This window comes from Dendroctonus ponderosae, unplaced genomic scaffold, assembly GCF_020466585.1.
Source record: "Dendroctonus ponderosae isolate FM_Combo_2020 unplaced genomic scaffold, Dpon_F_20191213v2 Dpon_F_20191213_11, whole genome shotgun sequence".
In the NCBI taxonomy this organism is placed as follows: Eukaryota; Metazoa; Arthropoda; class Insecta; order Coleoptera; family Curculionidae; genus Dendroctonus; species Dendroctonus ponderosae.
Window position 1 is genome coordinate 4,161,470 of NW_026017213.1, and position 26,597 is coordinate 4,188,066.

At 39.6% G+C, this 26,597-nt stretch overlaps 2 protein-coding genes across 4 annotated transcripts in view; one reads left to right on the forward strand and one right to left on the reverse strand.

Annotated features, from left to right (window-relative positions):
* Positions 1 to 26,597, forward strand: part of LOC109534764 (netrin receptor UNC5C) — a gene marked incomplete in the record, with an annotated part of 132,076 nt that overhangs the window by 68,814 nt on the left and 36,665 nt on the right. For all 3 annotated transcript variants that reach the window (XM_048662674.1, XM_048662673.1, XM_048662675.1), the window contains 1 exon segment: positions 15,413 to 15,694. In XM_048662674.1, the coding sequence (XP_048518631.1) occupies positions 15,413 to 15,694 (282 nt within the window).
* On the reverse strand, positions 21,252 to 25,533 carry LOC109534765 (EH domain-containing protein 3). The gene is made up of 9 exons (XM_019900551.2): positions 25,283 to 25,533; positions 25,117 to 25,234; positions 23,112 to 23,282; positions 22,876 to 23,057; positions 22,689 to 22,816; positions 21,996 to 22,428; positions 21,631 to 21,816; positions 21,386 to 21,580; positions 21,252 to 21,329 (listed from the first exon to the last, which is right to left on the reverse strand). Exons 1-9 carry the CDS (start codon positions 25,463 to 25,465, stop codon positions 21,279 to 21,281), a joined length of 1,647 nt encoding a protein of 548 aa, XP_019756110.1. The 5' UTR covers positions 25,466 to 25,533; the 3' UTR covers positions 21,252 to 21,278.

Below are 26,597 nucleotides of genomic sequence, written 5' to 3' on the forward strand. Positions count from 1 at the left end.
ACGATTTAATAAGAGGCTTAATTTTACACATCTTTGACCCACCTGTTGTTGCAAACCGAAGAGCTATTTTTAGTTTAGAAAATATTGAGACCAGAGGTTGCCTTATCAGTTTTAAGTTTCAGAAGGAACATATTCCGAACATATTAAATATAAATTCAAAATCAAATAGTTAGGTTATGGGTAAGAAGTTAGAACCTGCGATGTTAGTAGTGTTGCCAATGTTCAAATTAGCCCAAACAATTTTCACATAAAATCCGTCATTACGCAATAATGGCGTACATTAATCAGGAAAAAAGTTTAATTTAAATTTACAATACGTTTCTTATTCTATTATAGCCGCTTATTTTATTACTAATATTAGAAATAAGTCAAATATGTCAACACCGTCGTTCTGCTTTTTAACGTGATGCTTATTAACGTTACCGCTACTCGTACGTAAATAAAGGAACACGTTATCCTCTAATAACGTAAACGGTTATTTCTTTAACGTAAAACGTATTGCAATTAAGAGGCCTAAAAATTATTAATTTCACCACTTCGCTATGGTATGCAACTTGTACATGTATCTGATAAAATCGAGTCAAAGTCCGCTTTCATTGATCTTCTTACGCCGTGCAGTGTTACCCTTTGCAACTTGTTTAAGAAGTTCGTTGGTCGAGAAGAAATCCTATATTATCCACAGTTTAGTTTGCAGTGGCAAACACTGTTGATCTGACTAGTAGAGGTTTTTCTTCCTACGCCGCGCAGTGTTGCCTCGTGTAAGATTCCCCCGAACTTCTGCTACAACACCTGATACGAAACAGGCCATATGAAGTGGAGAAAGGGAGAGATTTTTGATTTCAATAGAAAAACTGTTGAGAGAGAGAGAATTCAATTTAGGTTTGGTTGAGTTAGTTGATATTCATCAGCTGTCGCTGTGTTGTTTCGCGTTGTCACCGGACGTCCAATATGAAACAGAAAGGGGACAGACACATAGAGTGTAAAGAGCCAGAAGGGTAGAGTCGCGCTGATTGTCCGGCTTTTTAATTTCGACGTGGAGTTATAATGGAGCAGCGACGCTTCAAAGGGCATTATGTAACTGGGGAATGGAGGCTCGGTTCCGATTGAAACACATCCAGCTGAGAGGTCGTTTTGTTGTTAGTAAAACGTTCTAGAAACGGGAAATTCTAGCGCATTTCGTTATCTAGCGTTGAATAAAATAAGCGGCCCCGCAATTGGAACACTATAATATTAATTAATCGCCGCAGCTAATTGATATCGAAGGCCATTAATTACCAGCGTTTAAATTATAATGTAAATTGAACATTAGCGGCTAATGTTCGGGGTGGCTTTGTGCCATTTCGAAAATTGGTTTTGTTGGGGAAATTGCGGGGATTGGAAAAAGGCGCCTTATTTGACTTTTCAAACTGAATTAAGCCCGGATGGAAAATCAATTTCTCGCCTTGTTAAGCGGCGATTATTTCCCCACTTGGCAATGAAAAGCATCTGCTTTTATTCGGTGCTTTGACAAAAAAGTCTTCTTCTTCCGTCGCCGACGTCGTCGTTTTCTCCCTGTTCGTGGCTTCGAGGCGAAACAGATTGTTATGTCAACCGCTTCTACACGTGACAGTTTCTTTTATAATTGATTTTTTTGTGATGTCGCTTTTAAAAGGCGCTTGTCTGCTGAACTTTTTCTACATTTCTCTGAACCTCTCGGCTCTCTTCTCTCCTTAATTGAAAATTCAAGTATAGTGAATATAGCTCGGCTCACTCGTCGTTTTTCCACAAAAATGGCACGTTCACGTTCACTGTGTTCTTTCAGCACAATTACCCGTTATGTGTATTGAAACGCGATGTCTAACAAGAAATGCACCTTATAAAGGAAGTCCCAATGGAACTGCACACACACACACAGACACAGACAAACACCGACCAACTCGATGTTGATTTTACATAATTTTTTTGTCGCGCTGTTGAAGCGAACGACAACTTTGCAAGGAAAAAAAACGCCTGAACGGACATGTCTTGATTACTCCAATCAAAAATTAATTCAAACAAGTTCCAGTTTACCTCTGCGATAAGATAATCTGGCCCTGCTAATGGCAGGCAGTCCTTCTACCAGTTTAATTACACAAATTCGAGTGCGACGTCTTAATAACCCACCTAAACGCCTTTTATCTGCATAAAATGAAAGCCAGCTCGTTTCGAACTGTAAACACGACTGTTTAGCATTTTGCCTAATTCATAATTAAAACGATCTAATTAATCAAGGGGACGCATTAACTAGTTGCAAAAGGCATCAATTCAATCGACTCCCTACAGGTTTGTTTCGTCTCTTAGTCATGCTCCCAGTTGCACCTGTTGAATGGCGTTACTCTGCAGTAGGCGTTACTAATCGTTAATCTGCTATAATTTTCACCAATAATGTACCTTACTGAATGTGTGCCTATCACATACAAGTTTCTTCGAATATATGGTTGAGTATTCATGGGTCTTCAAAAATTTTTGTGTATTTTGCCGCAAAAAATCGAACTCTTTTTCTTTGAATTTGCTTGACGGCCTACTAGAGATGGGATAAACGGTTTTTAACAAGGTTACAACGTTCCAGTTTCACGTTGGTAATAGGTTTCAAAAGGCGGTTCCAAATGGAACATGTTACTTTTAAAATTTTTCATTGAACATGCGCAATGATGATGATGGTAGAAATAGTAATGACAAATAATGATTTAATTGAAATAAAATAAAATATTCTAAAATCAAAAACAAAACATGGGTCAGAAGTACCTGCTTAAAGAACAAAAGAACTGATAATAAACTAGATAAAATGTATAATTAAATCTGATTAAATAAAATATACGCTTTATTTGCAAAAATGTTTAAAAATCTAATTTTCATTTAAAAATGAATTATCGTTTAAAAATGAAATTTTTTGCAGATGCTTTTTACTGAGTTCGAAGTATTACCCGAGTTAATTTTGGTACCACCAAAAAATAATTTTAAGAAATAAGTCGACCTCACAACGCCTATAACTAACTTTCATTTTATCTTGTGACTGAATTTCTATCTAAAAATGGCAAGCTTGCTTAAATGCACATTATGCTTACAACGTTTATTATTTTACATTTCAACTGTGATGGAATTTTTGTCTTAGACTCTAAATTTGGTCATAGCTCATATGCAAGTGTACATTCTGCTTAGTTTGCTGATTATAGGCATATACATCTCGAGCTAAGTTTATCAATGAGAGAATCCCCTTTTTAAGATCTATTGCAGAACGTCAGAAAGCTAAGTACTTATAGACTAAAAATACTGAATTAATATCTGATCCATATCTGAACGATTGTGGATTCTGGAGAACTGAACAGTAATTCTTATAAACGAAAAGTGATCAAGCGCCATTATACATATTTTCCGTTGACAAATGGTTACTGAAACTGCTGCAATTGGATAGAGGAGAATTGGAGATTGGCATCGGTCTGTGCTGGCGCGAACCACTTTTTCAGGTTTATGAGGCGGTTCCAAAAACAACCGGTTAAATCTGCTAGCTGTAACTACGGTTTCATGTTACACGTGTGTAACAATGTTATTTTAGCGGTTACGTTAAATACCGACCATCTCTACTGCCTACTGCTATTGCACCATGACAACTGGGCATTCTTAGTCATGCTCTTAGTGCCTTTGACGTTTGTTACTAACCGTCTAGAGCAAACATTTGTTTGTCTCTCTCGTTAGTTTACGTTTCTGTGTAATTTTTTAGGTTAACATTTAGGTACTACTGCAGTTATACTCAGTTCGGACATTTTGTTCGTTCTGAGGGCCTCATAAACGGTTGTCTTGATAAAAGGAAATTTGGTTCTATTTAGATGTCAACCTTCACTTGATGTAATTTTTTCTACGTAAAATTTCTCGTATTGTTTTAAAATGCTTACAGTTTGACGTAGGCCTGGGTAACACTGTGTTGAGTTGCGCTTTTGAGTTGATGCCGCTCTCTGAGTTAACGAGTTATAACTCAGCGTTTAATGAGTTTTGCTGAAATTTATTTATTTAGCGGATTAAAGCTTTACCGGATCCCAGACCGGAATTTTAACATCTAATAAAAAGGTCGTCGACATTTTTATGAGTAACGTTTTACTACTTTGTCCAAACAACTAAAAAAAAGGACTTCTAGATTTCCTCAGCAGCAGAACTTAGTCCAAAGAAAGTCGACGAGTTTTCTTGTAAAATCAATCTTCTATCAATTTTTTGCATAAAAGACTCAGTTCGCCATTATTCTACAGTAAAACTTTGGGAAAAACCCGGTTGTTCTATTTAGAGAGAATTTTGTTTACATATATTGACCTAAAAGTGAAGAAGAGTTTTCCAAATAAATGATTATGGACTTTCGCGTTTTCTGTTCGGGGAATCATTTTCCGAACAGAACCCGGAAAAACTTATTAGGGTTTTGTCCAAAACTCGAGGCTGCATGAGGTTACCAGAATTATCAAAAATTGAGTTTGGTACGAGGCAAAAAAGGTTGCATTTCAGGGGGTTGGCACTTTTCCATCAGTTTTCTGTGCGTCTTTCTACGCCGATCAGTGTTGCCTTTTATAACAGTCTCCCAAAGTTCTGCTACATTAAGTATTGATGTAGACTGTTTGGTGTGGAAGATCTGCACATTTGTCTGGTATAAGGCAAATTTGAGGCAACTTTATGAAACAATTTCATACACTGACTTGTTTGTGTGTCTTAAGCTCCACTCAAGGTAATAGTTTTTGTTGGGTGTTTGACCGCAATTTTTTTGTGTCTTAAAGGCACTTTTTGCCCGTTGATAAAAGGTGCTCGAAAAAATCGGCAATTTGCAAAAAATCGAAAACTGAGTGCGATTTTTCAGGTTTGGATTCGCTTGACTTTGTTTAAGTATTTTTAAATGTGCTCTCGGTTTTTTTTAAATAAAAGTACCAGAATTCTTGGCACTTAATTAAGAAGCGAATAGAACTAGTCACTTTTTCAACATGCGGAAGTTGAATATTCTTAGTCATGCTCCGAGGGCACTTGATCGAGTGAAGATTTGGAACTTGGCGAGTCTCACAATGTGTTTGCAAATGCATGTTTTGGCAACTAATAATCCTGAACGTAGAATGTGGCTTTAATCTTTGCCGCATCCAATTCATTTCGATATTGTCCTTTGGTACGGCCGATGTATTTTCGTGATGCGACGACAGCCCGAAGCGGAAACACGCCGAATCACTTAAGCCATTCTGGCTATAACTTAAGACGCGTGTCGTTACGTTTCACATGCTGGATCGGAATAATTAGTTCTAAAATCAACGTAATTGAAGCCACGTGTGCTGCCGAATCTGTCTTTGAACGGGCTTTCGGTGATATTAATTCGCTCAAAGCGGCGTTATGGCGTGCGGATTTCAAAACATCAGAAAATCCGTTTAAATTATGAACTTAAACTCGTGCATGACGTCGCGGCGCCAGCGTCCACTCTGCCATTTGACGTGTGGGCGCCGAACGCAACGAACTTGATCGATCGCAACTGGAAATATGCGGTGAAAAATGCGCCCAACACTTGGCTGAGTGCATCCGAGCCATGTATTTTGGCAAGGTTGGGTGGCATTTGGAAGCATTCCGGAATTGATTCGGTATTTATTGGGCGCTGACTGGACGCCCAACATATTCCAGAGGATTTATTACTGCGAAAAATCCCACTGCATTCGGTTCCTCCAATTGACCCGAATAAAAAATTGAAGAGTTATATTAATGATCGTCGTCCAGCGCTTGTAACATATGAATCTGCAAGCCGAACCGAGCATAATGATACGTTGGTGAAATATCGCTGCCACTGAGTAACGCTTGATCCTTGTCTCACCCGTCATAATCTGATGTATTTATGGCCCGTGCTTATTATGCAAATGTGAAAGAAAGGCCGGAGCTCGAGCCCGAAAAAGTCGTTTGCGGTCCAGAAAAATTGCGACGCTTTTCCTCGTTCAGGTGTGGCCGAATCTGCGTTGTATTCGTGCAAATGATAGGGTTCGATGATAGTGCGTCATTGTTCTCGATGCAAATACGTATCGGGAATGTTTAAACGGCTTGAATATGTAATAATCCATTGGGCTGGTGTCGTAAATCATCATTTTTTGCGTGTCAAAAGGTCATAAAGTAGTTGGGCAAACGTTTGTAGAACACTAGGCATAATGGTTATGTGGGTTTGAACGCCAGCATATGCTATGGGGGATCATTTCAATTTAACAACGATTATTACAAACACCTCGCTCATTTGCGTTCGTTTCAGTTTGTTTAGGTTTGTTGCGTTCGTCCAAGTTTGCGTGGGATTTTTCAAAGCTGAGGTTCAGTTGAAAATCAGTATTGTTCCTTCAATGCTTTACGATTGCTTAATAGAAACATGTTTGTTTGGCTTCGTTTGGTCTGGGAAATGATTCTTTCTATAAATTTCACGAGATTTTATTCATTGAATAAGAAATTACACTTTAATGCTCTGGGACAAAGATTTGTTGGAATTGATGGAGACTGTTTGCGTTCGTTTGTGTTTGCTCGAGTTTGTAGGGTTTGGTTCGTGAGGTTCGGTTTGCTCGTATTCTTTCGGATTTGAAGTCTTTCGCACTTACTCCAACTGCAATCTTCAGCAGTGTTTTTGCCTGTTCGTTTGCCCTTGTTTAGGAAATTTGTGGGTTTTCTGTTTCAAAGCATTCGCCTGCATTCATTAACCTCTGTTTACTGGTGTTTGTTTCTTTTTGTTCTGCATGATAAATGCAAAATCCGTTCTCATCGGTGACTTTCCTGAGTTTTGTTCCTTGATAACAAAATTTCACTTGCGTTGCCTGAAAATGTGGTTGGTTTGTATGCGTTTGTTTTAGTTCGCGTGTGTTCGATTGAGTTCGACTAGGTTTGTTTGGGTTAGTTCACATTTGGAGCGTTGTTTTCTGGAATCAAATGTTAATGTGAAAAGTTGCTCATCTGCTTTTTGTTCGTTGTGTCGGTTCCAAATCATTCGCTTGCGTTCTTTTGCCTCTAGTTGTTAGATTAGGTTGAACTGTTTGGGTTCTTTCGTTCAGTTGATTGAAGGAAAAACCCTTTTTACATGCTGCCTGTCATCTCATGTTATTCCAGGAATAGTATATACTTAAGTGTCTTTTGCGTTTGCCTCTGAGTTAGAATATGATATATTTTCTGTTTCTACGAGTTTGTTGAAGTTTCTTCGACCTTGTTAGCCTTCAATCTCCAACTTTATTTCTTAAGTTGAAAGAGCTGGTTTGAGTTTCATTTCTTTCCCTGTTCGTTGGCGTTTGTTTAAGTTCGTATCTATTTGGTGGCATGCAAGTTCAGTTTGCTCATGTTTGTTCAAGTTCGTCCCGATTCGTGGGCATTCAGTTGGGTTCGTTTCAGTATACAGAGTAGATTATGTCAAATTTATTTCCTTCTAAGTGGCGGTTTTTCGAATATTTATCCAGGGAGTCGTGAGAATCTTGGCATTAATTAGTACTATTCCAGGCAAATTGGACAGTTAACTTTTAATAAGCAAAGCAACGAAAGCGACCATCCCTTATTAGAGAGCTTGCAGTAGACAGAGCCAGCAATTTTAATTAAACTTTTGCACAATGTTTAAGTTTAATGGGTCTTAGTCGGCGTCCGCAAGAATGGAGAAAGATGTTTTCGTTGTGTTTTTTTTCGGGCGCACTCCGTCCATCCGGTATTTAACTTTCGAAACTTTTGCGCGCGTTCTTGCATAGTTTCAGATATCTGGTTCGAGAGGAGGCAAAAAGTTCACATTTCGCAAAAGTGTGTTTGCTGCTGCGAAAACCATCTAGCAAGTTAAGCAGCCAGCACGGAATCGGGTCGAAACTCCTTCGCTGTTGCGGTTACCAATTATCCGCTTGAGTTATCTGCATGAAATTAACATTATTTTCCACTAAACTGCGACGAGTTGAATGCAGAAATTATGCGAGTTTTTGCAACTGTGCGCTTTGCCAGTGCAGTGAAGGAATGGGGATGAAGGCAACAAGTTCTGGGGAAAGATGCGTTGTTAAACCAGCCGAATACCTGGAGAAAATTGAAATTTTGACATGGTTTTCCAGGGCGATTTTTCATTTTTCTTTATCCCCAGTGTCATCCGAAATCAAGTTTATTATTTCATTAGTCGCATGCTTTGGAAAGTTCGCGCGCTTAATTCCGAACGATGAATAATTCATCGGCAAGTATAATAAAAGGCTGCGTTTTTCCCGTTTGCAGGGACAGTTTAATGAGTTTAATGAGCGCGAACTTTGGAATTAATCCCATCGAGAAATTTGCGAAAAAGTCGCTTAATTCACCAGCACCAGTCGGCACACGAGTGCTTCGAAACCGAAACAATAAGCGTCTGATTCGTGCAAACATGCAACCTGATCGCATATGCATGCATGGAAGTGCGCCCGAAGAATTGAGGCATTAGTTTTGCATGTTCCGCACTCCTCTTGGGATCTGAACGCCCATAAATCACTCCACTGTTTCCTTATTCAGATTCATATGCTCCAGTGCTTATGCAAAGGCCTGCTGAAAATTGAGAAAATAGACCGTTAATATTCCAGTAACTAGGTTAGATTTCATTTGCTAAGTCAGCAGTTTTAGCAAGAGTATAGACGGATGAGGCGCGATCTTGCCTGAGGGTTTTGGGGAGTGGGTGTGTGAGCGCGCGCCAGTGTGCCAACCTCACGCGCACCGACTAAATGTGCACATCGCAGAAACATTGAATTTGGAAGTGCTCGTGCCCATCGGCGCTTATTTTGGGACCGAAACCAGAGCAATTGCGCATTTTAGCGCTCTAAACCACCACAATGGCCTAAAAATTGAAAAATAAACAGCACTTAAGAGTGATTTTAGTCATCAGTTGTCTTCGGATCGATTTCGGACATCCCCCAAATTGAAAGTACACACCGTCAAATCCCTTTCGTTCGTTTGCCAGTTTATTTATTCGGAATTTAAAGTGGCGCTTGTGGGGGAGAAAACATCTTAGCGAAACGCACACTGTTCAAACAGGGATTATCTTAAGGCTGTTGCGACATGTTTGGCCAACGGCATTTTTTCCCTGGAACGAAATAGTCAAGTCGAGAGAAAAACAGTCACAAATCCCATTATGCAAATGATCGTTTCCGAAGTTCCCCGGCTTTCCGAAAATTGGCGTTTGAGCTTTCGACCTCCGACTGCGATATATTGCTTTGTAACCCGGTTATTCGTTAATCTCGATCTATATTCGAAACACGTTCCTGATATTGGGACGCCATGTGTTCGGTCCTTTGGTATTATTAAACCCTTTTTGCGCCGGCAATGGATTTTTCTCGACGCCGCTGCTTGTCTGAATCCCTCTCATGCTTTGTTTTCCACACATAATAGTTAACTTTGCTCATCTATCTTTGCGATAAGAAACTAAAAGGAAAGTTTTTCGCCGGTAATTAATCTTCATAAAGGTGCATTACATGAGGGCTATTTAGGGGTTTTCCTTTCTAGTTATTACTCGTTGATGGTATGGAACGCAGCTTGGAACCATGCGGATATGGCGCAGAGTTAAAAATTCATCAGCAAATTGCCGGGTAAAGGGTGCATTTTCCCGATGATAGGCCCAGCTTGCGGAAAACACAAAGCAAAGTTGTTTTTCTAGGAAATTAAAAGGGGCCCCTTAACAACTGCTCAAATATTAATCGGACAATGCTTGAAAGTTGAGGGAGCGGGAATTGGATTTTGCGTCTCCGTTTCGCGGACTTTTTACAGCCATTTTTAGAGTTCGGTTCTTTTTATGTTTGAAGTTTCTCCAAATTTTGTCGAAGCTTTGAGTCGCCAAAGCTAAACCACCAGAGCTATAAAGTGTCTTTGTAGCAACCAAGTTTGTAAATTTTGCTGGTTTACCCCACGATTTAACGTGCTGTGCGGTATCGACAAGAATCTTCATTTTTGCACTCGGAACTTTCATAGTTTTTGCCAAATCGCTCACAACCCGGAGAAACCCGACGTTAAGTCTTTTTCTCGTGCAGGGTTTCAAAACGGCCCCTCCTCTGCTCTTTGTCTCAGGAGAGTTTGACAGTTTCTTCAAAAAAGCCCTAAACGGAGTAAAACAGGAGAAAGTCTTTGCCCTATGCAAGATTTGAAAAATTTTTGAAAACGTCCGAAATTGCAACGTTTCGCTTGATGGTTTCCTCTGAAAACTCATAACATTCTCGTTGCATGCAAGTTCGACCCGATTAGACAAATTAGGCGGAAAGGCAACGCAATCAACAAGTGGAAGGATCGGGAATTAGATTCGTCGGTTTGCTCCTCTGAGAGCTGTGATTGTTTAATTAGGCTCGGGCCGAAGCGACATTTTGAGGTCAGGAAGACGTAAGCCGACAGGAGAAGAGCAGAAAAAGGGCCCGCGCAAATAGAATTAGAGGCCGAATCGACCAGCCAGGGAACAAATAGAAGAGTTAATTGACGGCCAGCGGACCGAGACGTTGATAAACAGCTCAAAGCGCCTTTTTCTCCAGGCCAGTGGAAAAACCTAATGGAAAAGCACACCTATTGTCGCAGCTTTTCCGAGCATTTATCATTTCGCGTCGTCTGACAACTTATTTGCTGCCGCCCAACTAAAAATACACATATCAGAAGGATTTGCTGGAGGAGCGTGAACAAACGGTTCTGACTGGAAATTGCGCGACGCTCTTGTTGCCTGTCACTCCATTCTCCTCTTGCCATTGTCGATTCTCAAACGGGAGAATGGCACAAACGTGACAGCTTTTTCTCCAGCTTACGATCAACCGAACAGCAACAGCGGCGCAACGTTCGCAACCACAGAAGATGATAATTAATGGTTCGGGTTCGTTTTTTCCCCAGCGAACCCACACACGCACCTAAGCAACATAATTTAATAAGTTCAGATAAATCGTGGCGATAGTGAAGACGTTTAATGATTCAGGCCGGTTGGAATTTATGCAAAAATATGCGGAAAATGATAAAATGATGATTGGTATCTGGCGGACATGAGCGGCCGTCATTTGAATTATAACAGCACCCACTGCACTTAATCATGCCGTTAACTGTCCAACTCTAATCGGTAATTATTAAATTGGCGCTCAATGTAAGCAATCCGACCTTGATCTTATCGCTGTTTCAACAGGTTCTAAGTGAAAAAAGTGAAATCGCAAATAAAGCAGCAGATTTGCAAACACTCCAAAGTTTTCTTCTCCCTATGGTTCGCTGGCTAGGAGAAGAATACCGCGAGAAACTGGCACCGCTGGGAAGTTTTGCCATCTGAGACAGGCCTAGGGAAACTCTCATTCGATCTTGCTGACAAAATTGCCAGCAAAAACTCTACTGACTGAAGGCTGCAGGTTCCTCAGCTTTCAGCTCTAAGACAATATGTGTTTTGTTCGGTTTCCTGCTAATAAAGATAGCAGAAGTTTTTCAAATTATGTGGAGCAAAACACCAGATTTTTAACAAACCTGCAAATTTCGGCAAGTTTTTTTCGAAAAAATGTCACAATTATGAAATTTCTGAGCCTTGTACGACTTTAAAAAGGCCAACTTCGACATTTTCTTTCAAAAAATCGGCCAAATTTGGAAATTTCGTTTAAAAATTGGTTCGAAAAGTGCGTCTAGGAACTTTTATGTACAAGGTTGTGTGTCTTGGAAATATCCAGAAAGTTAAAGAAGTTTTGGCAATTTATTTTCGAAAAATTACGAGCTTTGTGAGGCATAAACGAACGTTTAACAACTTGTCTCCACAACCGTGATTATCTTGAGACTCCCGGCAGATTCGAAGAAAGTTTCCGAAATCTCCGGAGAAAATGTGGAAGTTCTGTTCAAAAGGGCAAATTTTGACAAGTTATTTTGGAAGAATCGGTCAAATTTTAAAATTTTGTCGACGCATTCGGTCAAAAAGAACGAAATATTTTGTTTTCAAAAAACTGAAATTTGCTGGCTAGGTTCGACAGAAAAGAACGTGCATTCAGTTTGGAAACTTTAGAAAAATGAAGAAGTTTCACTGGCGTGAATGAGACAAAGGTACACTTTCGCATTCTTCCGTATCTTAATTAATTACGTACACTTTCGAACAAGTTCGAAGAAATTACGAAATTTTCTAGGGAAAATGTGAAGATTATTTTCATTATTGCAAATTGCATTAATTAATTTGCGCCAAACGGGGATAAAAACTAAAGAAAAAAACGTTAGTTTTTACGGTTTGAATGAGGAAAACTCTGTGTGCTGTTCGCTATATCGTTCAACGTCGAGTTGCTTGATGTTTTGCTCAACTTTGTAAGAGATTTGGAAACTTTCACATTTTTGGAAAAGAAGAAAGGGATTTTATTTGACAGTCTCATCAACCTAATTATCTACCGTTTTCAAGCCTTGCCTGAAAAAAGACACTTTTGTTCTTCACACTTCGGCTTTTGAAGAAATGATGAAACGTCCGAGAGCAAATATAAAGTAAGTAGCGCATACCACGTTAAATAATGGGCAATAAACTGCCAAATTCGCCAATTTTTCCAAATTTTCAAAGTGTCTAGAGATAAGGAGATTATTTTTAACCAAGTTGCAAATAGGCTTAAATGATTTGCACCAAACTGAGGGAATTACGATCGTTTTCAAGTTAATGTTACTGTTATAAAAGCAACAAGCGTTTTTTTGTGAGTAAATGCGTCCTATAGCCTCTGCTAAAATTCATTTCATTTTGAAAATTTGAACGTTTGTTCTTTTTATGTATTCGAAGAATGCGAGCTTCATTATCCAGTTCCAGTATATCTGCATATCACAAATCGGTTTAAACCAAAACTTAATTTGGAAAAGCCTTCAAAGGCAAGCAATAATAAACTAGGAATACAGTTGAAAAACAGCTTCAAAAAAGCTTCAAAGTAGCCCGTTGTAGAATCGTTTTTTGTATGAGAATCATTGAGTTTTAAAAAGGAAAATGGCCTGGTTTCCATGCATGTTTGGCGTCGGCTTTCACTTTAGCATCCTCTTCCATAATTTATCGGTTATCCGGCCGGAGTTGCGGGTCCCCTCGTCTTCATCGGGCGCCCAACTTTTCTAATGGTTTGCCTCAATGATGCATAACGCGAAGGATCGGCGCTATTTTCGGCATTATTAAAACTTTAACGGTCTGTATTAAATCTAATTAATGGCCAGGCTGGGTATTTTAATCATTCCATTGCGTTTTTCACTTTCAGCTCAACATCAACTGCGTGCCGGTATTTTCCACTCATTCTTCGTCTTCTAAGCGCCCCGAAATTCCCGAGCGATGGCTGTATTTTTAATCCGCATTACTCTATATGCACTTGTTCGGGAAAATACGCCTCCAGGGGAATAATAGTCGCGAATGCAACATTGTAAATCTTCATACGGAGGACTTTATGGAAATTTAAAGTAGTTTCGGGAGTTATTTCCGTATGTAGTAAGCCGGGCGGAAACACCCCAGAGATTATAACGACCTGGTTTTGGTAGGTTTTATGTGAGAAAAGTCATGTCCGCAATTCAATCGACTGGTGATTTTGAGAAGGTTCTTCATTTTTCTCTTGAAGTTTTCAAAATGTTCGTTAAATTTCTACAGAAAAGTGGATAAAATGCAAACAAATTGTCGTACGCCTGGAAAGTTTCTAATTGTATGGGTTTTTCGCAAATAAATTGCGAAAATTTGTCGCTTGGCGAATAATCCTCCATTTCTCTTTTGACATTTTCAAATTTCGTTAAATTGCTAGGTACCTTCAAGATACTCAGATTTGTACCGAAAAGTGTCTAAACTTTCTAATTTGTGTCGGATTTTCGAGGTTTGCCACTTTGCAAAAAACCGCCTATTTCTTTCTTGATATTTAAAAAATATGTTTGAAAACACTTCAAGTTTGTAGGTAACAGTAGAGAATGGTTGTTTTAAGTAGTCAATACTTACATTTAGTGCAATTGCTTTGATTTTTCGAAAATCGTCCAAATTTGCCACTTACGCGGAAAATCCACGTAATTATTGCTGATTAAAAAAAAACTGTTAGCTAAAAGTCTCGCAAATTTCCGATTGTCCGGGTTTTGTGAAAATACATTTTTGAAAGAGATTAATTACTGTTTTTTGCTGCCTTCCAAATAATTTTCACTGTATTTTTTTTCTTCTTCTTAACCCCATGGAACGGGGTCACGATTGTCCAAAAAAATGTATAAACACTCATTTGTCTTGTATTTACAAAGCTTACTCATTTGTGTGCATTTGTGCCTATTTTTCGGATGAAAAAAATCCCCTCAATTTTTTTGGTGTCTGAAAAAAAATGTCCACTGTTTTTTCCCTCTCAAATCCTCTTAATTTTCCCAAGACACTCAAAGTTGTCCAGAAAAGTGTACAAACGGTCATTTGCCTCGTGCAAAGCTTGCCCATTTTACTGATTTTTTGAAATAACATTTTTTGAAAATACAGTTTGCCAAAGAATCTTTACTGTTTTTTATCGGTGCTAGAAATGTTCCTTAAATGCTCTTCTAAACCCCAAGAAACTCCAAATTGTCGAGAAAAATGTATAAACGTTAGTCTGGTACAAAATTTGTGCATTTCTATTTTTCGAAAGAACAGATTTTCCACAGTTTTTTTGCTGTTTCCCATGAATTTCCACTGTTTTTTTTTCTTGAGCTAAAAGTCTTTCTTAAAATCTCTTCATATCCCCAAGGAACTGAAAGTTGTCCAGAAAAGCTTCCGTATTTTTACTGATTTTTCGAAAATATATTTTTCCAAAGTGCGTTTTTCGAAAACACAGTTTTCCAAAGAATCTTCACTGTTATTTTCGTAGCTAAACATGTTTCTCAAATCCTCTTCAAAACCCCTAGATTATCCAGAAAATTGTATAAAGGTTTTATTATTTATTTATCTTGTACAACGTTTGAGCACTTTTTCTTCAAACTGGTTTTTAGAAAATGTAATATTTCAAAGAAGAAAATGTCCACTGTTTTTTTTTGTTCGAAAAATGTTTCTTATATCCCATATTCTCAAAACGAAACTCCAAAGTGTCCAGAGAAGAGCATAAATGCTTCTTACAGTGCAGGAAAAATTTTGCGACGGGTTTTTCGAAATCATATTGCGCAAATTTCAATTTTTTGGTAATTTTCAATTAAAAAATCTCCACTTTTTCTTTAGGAAGTTTGGAAAGATTCTCTAAATCCTCTAAATTGGCAAAATTATCATAAAACAGTTCCGTTTTTAAAGCTGAGAAGCCGGAAGCGATCAGTCAGTAAAGTTCACGCGGCTTCAAGTTGGAAAAACTGAATTTTGTATGTAAAGATTTAATAAAAGCTTGCAGGCCTGGTTTTCGTTCGTTCATTTGCGAAGAATCCGTTACTCGCAATCATCGGCAACATTTTATAATTCCCAACTTTATTTGCTGTAAAATGCCTAAAAATTCTCAAAAATACAAGTTTTATTTTAAATGAGTTTCAAATTGTTGAGTGTGACTTTTTTTTACAGATTTGAAAAAACAGTTCGAAATCAACCCAGAAGCAGTGGTGAAGGTGGAGTTGGGTCATCATGCAGAGCTCAAATGCATTGCTCCTCAAGGGATGCCGCCGCCCAGAGTTTATTGGCTACGTGGAACCCAAATGCTCCAATCAGATAGCTCGGTTTTGGTCACCACTGAGGGTCACCTGCTGATTAGTGAGGCGCGGGCGCAGGATACTGGCAACTACACCTGCGTAGCCGAAAATATCGCTGCTAAAAGAACAGCGCCCTCATCCCAAGTGGTGGTTTTCGGTAAGTGCAGTAAATTCCCCATTTTCAACCCTTACGTGACTTTGCAAAAACCTTTGGAGAGGCGGCATTCGGCAGGAAAAATGGGCTTTTTAACGCCAAACCTGTCGACACGAGTTTCCACTTAAACAACACAGAGCTTACAACGCGGCGCGAAAATAAAACCACCAATATTTTCCTGAAAAAGCCCACAGGTCTTCGGTTGTGCCGTTAAAACAACACACAACCGACTTGGAAAAAGGAAAATCAACACCGACGTTTCGTGACTAGATCTTGTCTTGTTCGCCGTTGCTCTACAAATAATGGTTTGTTTATGTTTTATCTTTTAAATGGACTTTCTCGACGCGCTGTTCGATCGCTCGTCCTAATTTATGGCCCGCAGGATTTATGGCAACTTGAACGCACTGCAGAAGATGCTGGAAATCAAACTTCCTGCTGTTTCTTTGTTTTGTGACACCAAAGAGTTATTAGGCGGGTTTCAAAATGGGAAATTTGCTCAACTACTTTGAACTCTTTACAGCTAGTTTATGAATTGAGTCTAGAGGTTTCCTCCACTAGTTCGGTGCATCTGCATGATTTATGCGTTCAAGACGTTCATAATTCAGCTGCCCTGGAATAGAGGAAAATTCGATGGCAATTGAAAATATTCTATGGATTTTCTTTGCGTGTCGCCTTGTATCGCGTGACCGGTCCTTTCAATCCTAATTTCCGGCGTACAAGTTTCAGTGCCGATTCGATTATTTTTCCTGGGGAAAGTTCCACCCTTTCGCGTAATAGGAAATCCGTGATTGTTGTTAACAGTTGGTGGAAAGGGGGCGGCGTGCGCCTTCATTTGCTAATGACCAATCAAAGCGGAAACTTTAAGGCCGGAAAATAAAGAGATGCATCGTGAGCCGAACCCGAACCGAACTCTGTAATAACACTGCCGGGTTGATTTCCCATTTTCTGCTCGGTTTCTCCGATTACCATAAAACAGGGGAATTAGAACTAAAATAAACTTAACACGTGCCGGAACTGGTAAAGGAAAAACAACATTAGCCCGCGAATTGTAGCTGCATAATTTCCCAGCTCAATCAGCTCTGATCAGAAATCCAAAAAAACGAAAAATCCATCTTCAAACCGCTAATGGAAGCAGTTTTTCATCCACGACTTGTCCATGCGAGTAGCAATTATCCTCTTCAGCTCAGTGAAATCGTCCTGGACGCTAATTGAAACGAATCGCTTTCCGAACCAACGTCTTCAGGGACCGCAGGACCGTGGAAAAATCCAGCCCGCAGCCAAACAAAGGCAATTAAGGGCCAAATTACCGGGCTTTTTGTTATTTTTTAATTGTTTCCTTAGTTCCCAGTGTTCGCTCGCTATTGGGGGGCCCTCCCCCATTCAAAACCCGTTTCTTGTCTAGCTGTTATGCGAACAGTGGCGGAACAAGCAAAACATCGGTTATTTTCTTGTTGGTTAATGGTTTTGCATGCAAATTAAAGTTTTTCATTATCTGCGCCTTTAGGCGGAGTTTAATTAGAAGCGATTTTACGCAAAAATTGCGACAAACACACACAAGTGAAGAGTTAGTATAGAGGTTAGTGGTGGGGAAATGCGCATTTCAATTGGAGCAAGATGGTGCTCAAGTAGTTAGCCACGCCCCTAGCCGGGACTAGAAAAGTATCTTTCTACTGCTATCGAAATACCGCTTTAGGAAATAATTTAAACAGAAAAGACCGTGAAACCGTGGCGTTTTTTGTGTATGGAAGCGTTTTGAATTACTTGACAAACCAAACCGCAGATTTGGACGTTTGAATAAGCCACGCCTCTAGGCGGAGCTTGACCGTGTGCAGTGTAGATGGAAAAAAATGGCAAATTCAATAGCTTATACTCATTAAAATTGCGTTTTAGAAAATTTAAACTGAAACATCCTCAAATGTGCATTCTGGTTTCAAATTTCAAGTAAAMAATGGATATTGCAGCAATTTTATTTYATAATAGAATTATTAAGCTTCAATACATATAAGCCACGSCTCTAGGCGGACKTAAACGTGTTCAGTGTAGATGAAAAAATTATCGCAATTTCAATGAGACAGAAAGCAAATTTAAGCGAAAAATAATTAACCGTGCAAAATTGCTTTCTGTTTTCAACTTTCAATAAAAAACAACATGTTTTCTTAGAGATGTGAGAGATAAAACTTAAATATAAGCCACKCCTCCACGCGAGCTAAAGTGRAAAGTTMAGTTTAGCTGGTTTTACCAAAGAGAAATCAAGTGTWCAAATATCGCCAATTTAAACGAATAAACCGTCAATTAAATACAAAAATTGTTAATTTTTTACGAAAGTTTTTACATTTTGTATGCATGGAAAAGTTTTGATTACTTGAGAAACAAAACAGCAAATTTTAGRGCTAGAATAAGCCRCGCCTCTAGGCGGAACTTYAWCTGCTGCACTTTAGCTGRAACAATTATCATCATTTCAATTTCAAAAAMGTAAATTTAAACAAAAACATTTTCAAAACTACAYTCGGTGCAATGAGAGAGCTTAAGCTTTAATACAAGCCACGCCTCTAGGCGGAGCCAAACGAGATGATTCCGTTTAACCYGGTTAAGAAAAAGCAATTGTACAAATATCGCCGATTTAAMSAGGAACAGTAGTAATTTAAATYCAATATTTGTTWATTTGCTATAACCGTTTTTGCGTTTTTAGTGCATCGAAGCATTTTGAATGACTCGAGAAACCAAACAGCAAATTTAAGCGTTAKAATAAGCCACGCCTCTAGGCGGAGCTTAACTTGTGCAGTGTCAAAAAAAAATMGCAACTTCAATGAAAAAAAAGCTAATTGAAACAAAAARACATCTTCAAAGGTGCACTCTGGTTTCAAAATTTAAAAAAAACTTTAYGGCGAGAGCAATTCTTTTTTATGRTGAGAGGGGTTAAGCATTAAACTTAACCACGCCCCTAGGCGGCGCTAATGCACAAGGTGTTAGGTTGAATTGGTTTAAAGGTCCAATGGATAGTTATGTAGACAAAAGTCGGCAAAAAAACTCGATACTTAAAAAGAATTAGTCAATGTGGCCAATCTACGGCAAGTCCAAATAAGGAATCTAAATTTGACACGAAAATATCTGGCAAATTTGCGTTTTGATTCGAAATTTTTTAGTTCATCCCAAAAAATCTGTAATATACGCCACGCCTCTGGGCGGATCTACTTCACATACGAATATATTTTGTCTAAATATCGTCGATTTCGCGAGACAAACCCGACACAAAGCGCTCCACTTTTGCTTTATAGTGGGTTTAACACAACTCCAACCTGCCGCTGTTTTATAACACTCTGCAATAATTTGCCTGTAGATGGGCAGATGTAAGAAGCGCATCTGTATGCTGAGCTATTTTTTTATCTAAACGAGCCCACTTACATTTTTGTACCGGCAATATTAACATGTCCGCGACACCTGCCACCCTTGTTTATGCTTTGCGTGCTTAGCAGCCAGAGGAGTTTCTGATTTAGGTCTTGGTGTCTCTGGAATTCATTTTTATAAAAATTAAATTTATGGGTGCCTCGAGAGTTAAACACTGTTGATGGGTGTTTTTTAGCCTGATTTTACCCAGGAAAAATCCGGGTCTCAATGTGTTTTGCCAGTTGCCACAGATCATTATTCCTCATTTCCTCCCTTTTAGAGGCAAGGCTAATCAACACCGAAAGCCACTCGAGGCCTCTCGTCTCTTGACTAATTGTGTGCACCTTTTACTGGTTTAGAAACACGTGGATTTAGCCAGTGGCGGCCCAAACAGCCAACAGCCCATTTTTCACTCTTTCGTGTTTTGTAGACGAACATGTGGCAGATTCCGCCACTGGTTGGTCCAGCAGGAGTTATTTTTAAAAATAATTACTTTCGGAAGCTCTGTCAGCAGCAGTTGTTTGGCTATTTTTGGATTCCTGCAGTTTCTTGCAGACAAATTAGAAAACCCGTGCAAGTTGAAACTATTTCCAAAGTCGATTAGTTCCTGGGCTTTTGGCTCAAACAAACGACACTAAAAACCCCCCATAAAAGCCGCTAGATTGGAATGAAATGATCCTTTCCTTCCCATATATTGGACCTTTTAACATGCATCTGCAGGAGAATATTAAACGGTAGCCTCGCATGTGCATCGAGATGATAATCTGCATCTTTTCTCTGTTTAAGAGGGCTGTATTTTTGCGATTTTAATGAGGCCTGTCCTGTTAGCGGACAGTGATGACGCCATAAAACGGTTTTATGGACGCGGTTTTCTTGAAAAAATCCCAGCATTTGACTGGGTTTGGACGCGCCTAATTGACCAGGAATACATCAAATTTACTAGAATGGTACCAGCAGGCGGTTTTGCATCGGTTCTTTGCTCCGCACGTCGTCCAGTTTTGCCTGATAAGTTTTTTCTCAGTTTTAATTACTTGGAAATGTTTACTTTAGATGTAAGAATACGCCTCTGGGCGGAGTTATAAAGTGCGTCATTTGGGTTGGCTAGAAAATGCAGTTTTTACAAACAAAAGTACTTTAGTCTTATGGTACCCACGTCCATAGGCGGAGTTTGTTAAATTTTACCTTGTGGAAAAGGGCCGATGACACTGAAATTGGATTTTCAACGAAAAATACGGAAATGTTCTGAAAAAACTAGTTACGAACAAGCAATCAAAGTCTTGTAATTAGTCCCGCCTCTGGGCGGAGTTTGCACAATTGTTGGGCGGAGTTCGCACCATGCCGTTTGTTAGCCACGCCCCTAGGCGGAGTCATATAGTAACGGAAACTTCTTCTGGCCTTAGAAGTTTGATTTTGACTGAAACCTTCCAACTCAAATAGAAAAATTTACTCATTTGACTCAATAAGTTCACTCACGCTCAAAGAAAACTGCGCATTTTTGCAAGAAAACTCAAACGAACTTTCGAGCCCAAAACCGCAAAGGAGAGAGAAAAAATATTTGCAGGAAACCCACGGGCGTGGCTTTTTGCGCTAGATTTTGTGATAATTTTCTTTATTTTCTCCTTATTTTATTGCATATTTCGCATATTGTTTTATAAGGGCCTGGGCGGAATTAACCTCAACGTTAGTTTTTGCGTTAAACTGTTTATTTAAAAAGTAGAAAACACGCAATTTAAATACAAAAAAAACATCCAAAATTTTCTTTGAAAAGGCAAGCGTAGAATAGAATGTGTTATATGCAATCAATAAACTATGATTTTGAAAAGAAAAAACACTTTTGAAGCGAAATATGGCTTGAAATCCCAAGCCCCGCCTTTGGGCGGAGCCTAATCATATTTAGACAAACCACTTTAAGGATTGTTTGGTTACTGTCATTCTCCTGACATGGTTTTGAGCATTCTTTTGCCTCCCAACATTTTCTGCAGAACTTCAGGGAATAATAGAAGTTTCCTTTGTAATAATATCAGGGCATGTATTCAGGTTTCCTGATCGATCGAGCCGGTTAAATAGTTAATGGAAACATCAGAAATTTATATATGAAGGGCTGGCCATTCTTGGCATTAGGACACGCTAGTGGATTGGACAATCGGGCTAATACACTTTAATAACACGTCGAGTATCAATAATTAAATTTCTTTATTTTTACTTAAGAGTCCCGATCTGTGTCGTTGTTTTTGTACTTTTCCTGCTTTGCCCACTGGAACACAACGAAAAATTTCAAAAAACAACTTCAAGTATAATCAGCGTACGTACTTTGTCTTTCTTCTTGGGAGGAATCAAGTGCTCGGGCAGCTGCAGGGGAATTTCACCTCCATTCAGCTTCACATTGATCAAATGCATCCCCAAAGCAAACTCGTCCTTATCCAGCTGTCCATCCATGTCCACGTCGGCGAGTTTCCAGATTTTCGCCAGCACTGGATTGGGCAGCTTGGATTTCATGAATTCCCCCTAACCAACCATTTGAACCTCAACCCTTCCAACCTCACTGTCAAACCCACCTTGACTGCAGCCCCAGACAATCGGCCCTCACAGGGCTGGAGGTTGTCAAACAGCGCGTCATACGAGGCTCTTTCCTTGTTCACGATCCACTCCGGCTCCCCAAAGCCCGCATTGCAACCCTCTCCGCATTTGTAGCCGAATGGGGTCATTTTATCTTCAACTGTTTCGAATGCCCCGCCACGCACCTGAAAAAGCAGGCCGGTTTTCGATCGATTTTAGTTTCCGATTGAGCCTAATCAAGTGGCTCTTCAGTGAAATGGGAGGAAAATTTTATCAGAGACCATTCAAGAGTCCAGGGAGGAAAGTGTTTTGGCCAAATTGAGTGAAAAACTTCAGTGAGCAGATTAGATAGAAAACTACTCACCTCAAGGAAGGAAGGAGGGCTGGAATCGTGCGGAATCATGGCCATCAGCTTCGAAATATCTTCACTTAACATCAGGTCCACATCCTCCAGTAGCTTCGGTTTATGCGAGTGAAACTTGCTGAAATCATATTTCACCAACATGTCCTGCATGCGTCCGATGTCCGGAAAGTCGCTGGCCGAAATCTGCTGCTCCTGCCTGATCCGTTCGTAAACCACCTGCAGGTTCCTGATCAGGTCCTTCTTCTTGCTCTCCTTGCCGAACATCGGCATCTCCTTCTTCAGCTCTGCAATGATCAGCGCGTGCATCTTGGCCAGTCGCGCCCTTTTTATCAGGTCGTTCAGCTTGCGCAGCGCCGAGTTCTTCGGCAAACTTTGAAAGTCGCTGAACAGATCCTGCGTCTCGTCTTCGAACAGCTTCCGGTTAGTGTCGCATCTGCAGAGTGGAGGATTGTTATCGCGGAAACGGGCCGCTAATTAATCAATGCGGTCCTGAGCGATTGATTGATTTCAATTAATTGATATGGGAAAAGTTGGCGCTCGTCCATCATCAGCGTCCTTTCGGCAAGTTTATTTCCCGCGAACCGTAAATAAAAGTGTAATTGATGGTTTCAGTGGTGGCGAGCGGCGAAATGGACAGTTTTGTTAACTGGTTTTGCCTGATGATGAATGAATCTGACGTCAAAATTCACCCACCTTAACGGCTCGTTCCAGAATGAGCCGGTGAAGACGCGAACTACTTCGGGAGTTTGCAGCACTTTGCCCAAGGACCACATGAGGGCGCCATACACTCTCATTAGCTGCTGCTGATCCACCATGTCAGCCTAGGAAGGGACAGCGATATCAAACCATTGCATATCCAGAAGGGAAATAGTGAGCAAACTTTGTTCAGGATAATGCGGATTTTGTCGTCGTGGCTTCGGATCGCTTCGATCGACCGGCGGAATTCATCAGAAATATCCAGCTTGTGGGCATCAAACAGCAAAATAATCCGATCCACTCTTTCAGCGAACCACTCCAGAACGCCAGTAAAGTCATAGCCGCGATCGATTCGCTGTTTCTCGCCTGGATAATCGCAAAAAATCATCTTTGGAGCCTGTTAAAGTGTTTTACTTCTACCGGCTAGAATGCCTGGAGTGTCGATGATGGTCATTCCTTTTAGAACTGGCGATTTGACCAGGGAACATTGGAAGCGGTTGAGGAAGGCGTTACCAAAGGCTGATAGGGGCCGGAATTGCTTCTTTGGATCCACCACAAGAGCATTGCCGGGTATCACGCCCTCTTTGTCGCCTTCGCATCAAATATATGTAACAAACAAAGGACAGAGCTTGAGATGTGTTAATCTCAGGCCCTGGACAAGCTTTCAGACCTATTCGCCCCCCAAAAGCCTGCACTCAAAAAGGGGATGATTGAAACAGCCCGTCATTGCATGGTTTATTTGGAGGGTGTTTTTATCACGAAGTTTTGGTTGGGCGTATCTTCAAAGGTTTTCAGCCTCTGCCTTTGAGAAGAAGAAGGGTTTTAAATCTCGCAAAAGTTGAAGGTTTACGAACCAGGAACTCCCTGAAATTAGGCCTGGGTAACACTGTGTTGAGCTGCGCTATTGAGTTGTTGCCGCTCGTTGAGTTAACCAGTTATAACTCATCGGTTAATGAGTTATAATTTGTTAAAGCTTTACGAGACCCGCGACTGGAGTTTTCAGATCAAAAATGGGTTAGTAACATTTTTTATGAGTAACTTTTTACTACGTTGTTCAAACAACAAAAGTTATCTAGATTTGTCCAGCAACAGAACTGAGTCCAAAAAAAATCGACAAGTTTTCTTGTCAAATCAGTTTCCCAGTATTTTACAGTAAAACGTTAACAAAAACGCGGTTTTTCTGTTTAGAGACAGTGTTATTTAGACATATTGACTTAAAAGTGAAGAAACTCCAGTTTCCAAGAGTTTTCCAAATAAATGATTATAAACTTTCGCTTTTTCAGTTCGGGGAAATATTTTTGGAACAATACCCACAATTAATTATTAGGGTTTTGTCCATAATTTGAAGCTACAGAAAGTTTTCCAAACATTTTTGCAAAGCGGTTAAGGAGGCGAGTGTTCCAAAAAAAATTATCATAATTTTCCACAGAAAATACCTGAAGATTGCCAGTATTTTAAGAAGATTTGATTTATTTTCCTGACTGCGTGTACTTTCTCGAAAAGGTTTTCAAGAAGGCAAAAACCTAAAAGGACTTTCGTTTTTACCAATAATGAGTTTGTGTACATTTTAAATCTGATGATGGCGCTGTTGGCTCGGCGAAACATAATGAAATAAACGATGTTTCAAAATTTTTACTTCACACTTTGACTGAGACCTAGGAAAGATAAGAATATCGTAACCAGTATTTTAAGTAAAACCAAAATATAATGCGATTTTTGCGTAGAAAGAGAGAAAGAATTGACTGTGTTGAAAGTTGTAGTTGCGTTTAAAAAAAATCATTTCCCAGAAACTGGTTAAGCTAGAGGAATGGCTTTGGCAGGCTTTAGAAGAGAAAAACCGGCTCTAAAACCCTGGAAAGTTGCAATTTAATAGAGAATTTGGGAGTAGTTTTACAACATTTTGAAGATGAGCCTCAAACAGTCGAATGCGACTTTAACTACTCAGGTGTGAAAAACTTAATTAAAAAAAAGTCAACTGAGTTTTAAAGTTAATTTTGAAGTTTGGAAGCTGGATTGTAATCGAGAAATTGGATCAATTCTGACAATTTTTTTCAGTGAGTAGCGGATTCCGTTAAATCGCCTTCACTGATTTCAACAGCTCTGATTTGAAAAATGAATGACTAAAAACATGTTAAGAAAAACAGTTGATTTAACTGAGGTGAACTTCGGCGAAATTTAAAATTTATCGACAGACATTATTGAATGGTTTATTCAGACTTGGTCGTCGCCTGAAAGCGATTGGATATACTACCAACCGAAACGTTGTGATAAAAACATCTCTTTAAGACACTGGAAGTCCGAATAAAAGATTTATAGGTTCGGAAGGGGTAGACACGGTTTAATTTGTCTTCCTGGAGCCCAATTTTACAGTTGCACAAAAAATCGGTCTCTTTTTTTAAAAAATTACGCCTCTAAGCATACTCACCGTACATGACCGCAATAAATTTGTCAGTGGTCGGTTCCGGCCCGATCCGCATGCCGGGAAAGTCCCTCTCCAGCAGATACCTAATAAAAGTGGTTTTCCCGGTGGAATATTGCCCGACCTGAAACCGGCAGCATAATGAATAATCCTGCCTTTATTCGGCGCTTACCAAAAGAATCAGCGGCTGAGCGTCAAAGTCCGCATCGCTGAGCGGAGGCGAATGGAACTCGTTGAACAAATAGTGCTGTTCCAGAGGAACCAGCTTACTCTTGTAGATGCTTTTGAGGCCGTCCACCACATTGCCGTAGACTTCCGGGTGCAGTTCCGGTTCTTTGCCAAGCCAGCTAAACATTGTCGGGTGGCTTTTGCGGTTTGGACATTGTTTTGACAGGGTTTGAGTGATGTTGAGTTCCTCAGTTCACCTGCCAGGTGAAGAGGCAACGTTTAACGATTGTTCAGTCGACAAGAATGGCATCTTCCATTTCTTTGGTTGGACAGCCCGATTAGTCTTCATGGCATTCAGGCGTTTAAAAACGCTTGTGGGAACCGGTTGGCTGCAGCGATTAATCGGTACTTTTGCTGATGATTTCTTCATCATAATGCGCTTAGATAAAGTCATCTGCGACATTTTGCGCATAAATTCCCAACGCAAAGTTTCTAAGATTGCGGTTGAACTTTCGTAATTTCCAATTAACATTTTACTTAAACGCTGTCAGATTATAATTGAAAAATAATTAATGGCCATCGCTGAACAGCGCAAGGAAATCCGTTAATAATCCAGCTATCAATCAAGTGCGGTTTCGGGCCAAAGTGCCACCCAACATAATGAAGCGAATTCATTGAGGATGCCTTATGAACGACGAAATAATCTAAATAGTCCAGCCAAAAGCTGGACGAAATCTTCAATTTAACTTCCAGCCAAAGGATTAGTCGCTATGCTTTGATTCGGGCTTTTGTTTTAAACTTTCCCGCTCGGCTAAAAGGGCCCCCGGAAACCCGATAAAAGCTGACCGAAGCTCGCTGGCGAACGTTTAAGTGGAAATTTTCAACGTCAAAGCCCTCGAGTTTTGGCTATTTTTCGTTCAAAACACTGTTGGCAAGTTTCAATTAATCCAGTTAGAAGTTGTTTAAATCGGGGCATTAAATCGCAAAAATGAGCCCAAATCCTTCAAAGTGGTCAACAAAACTTCATTATCTGTTCGTCGTTAAACAATCAGTAATTTCAGAATCATCAGAATAATCAGAATTTCCTCACCTCTTTTATTACAGATTGATAATAAAAAATAATAATATATGGTAACAGATTGATAATGAAATAAAAAGAAATAACTTTAAAAAATTACAAAATGACACCAATCTTAAAGAACGCACACAACTAAGCATTATTGAACCATTATTGAACTTTTAACAATATGTGTAAAGTCAACTTACTTTCAATACAATGACAATTTTTATCAACAAAATTTTGGAATGGCTATGGGGTC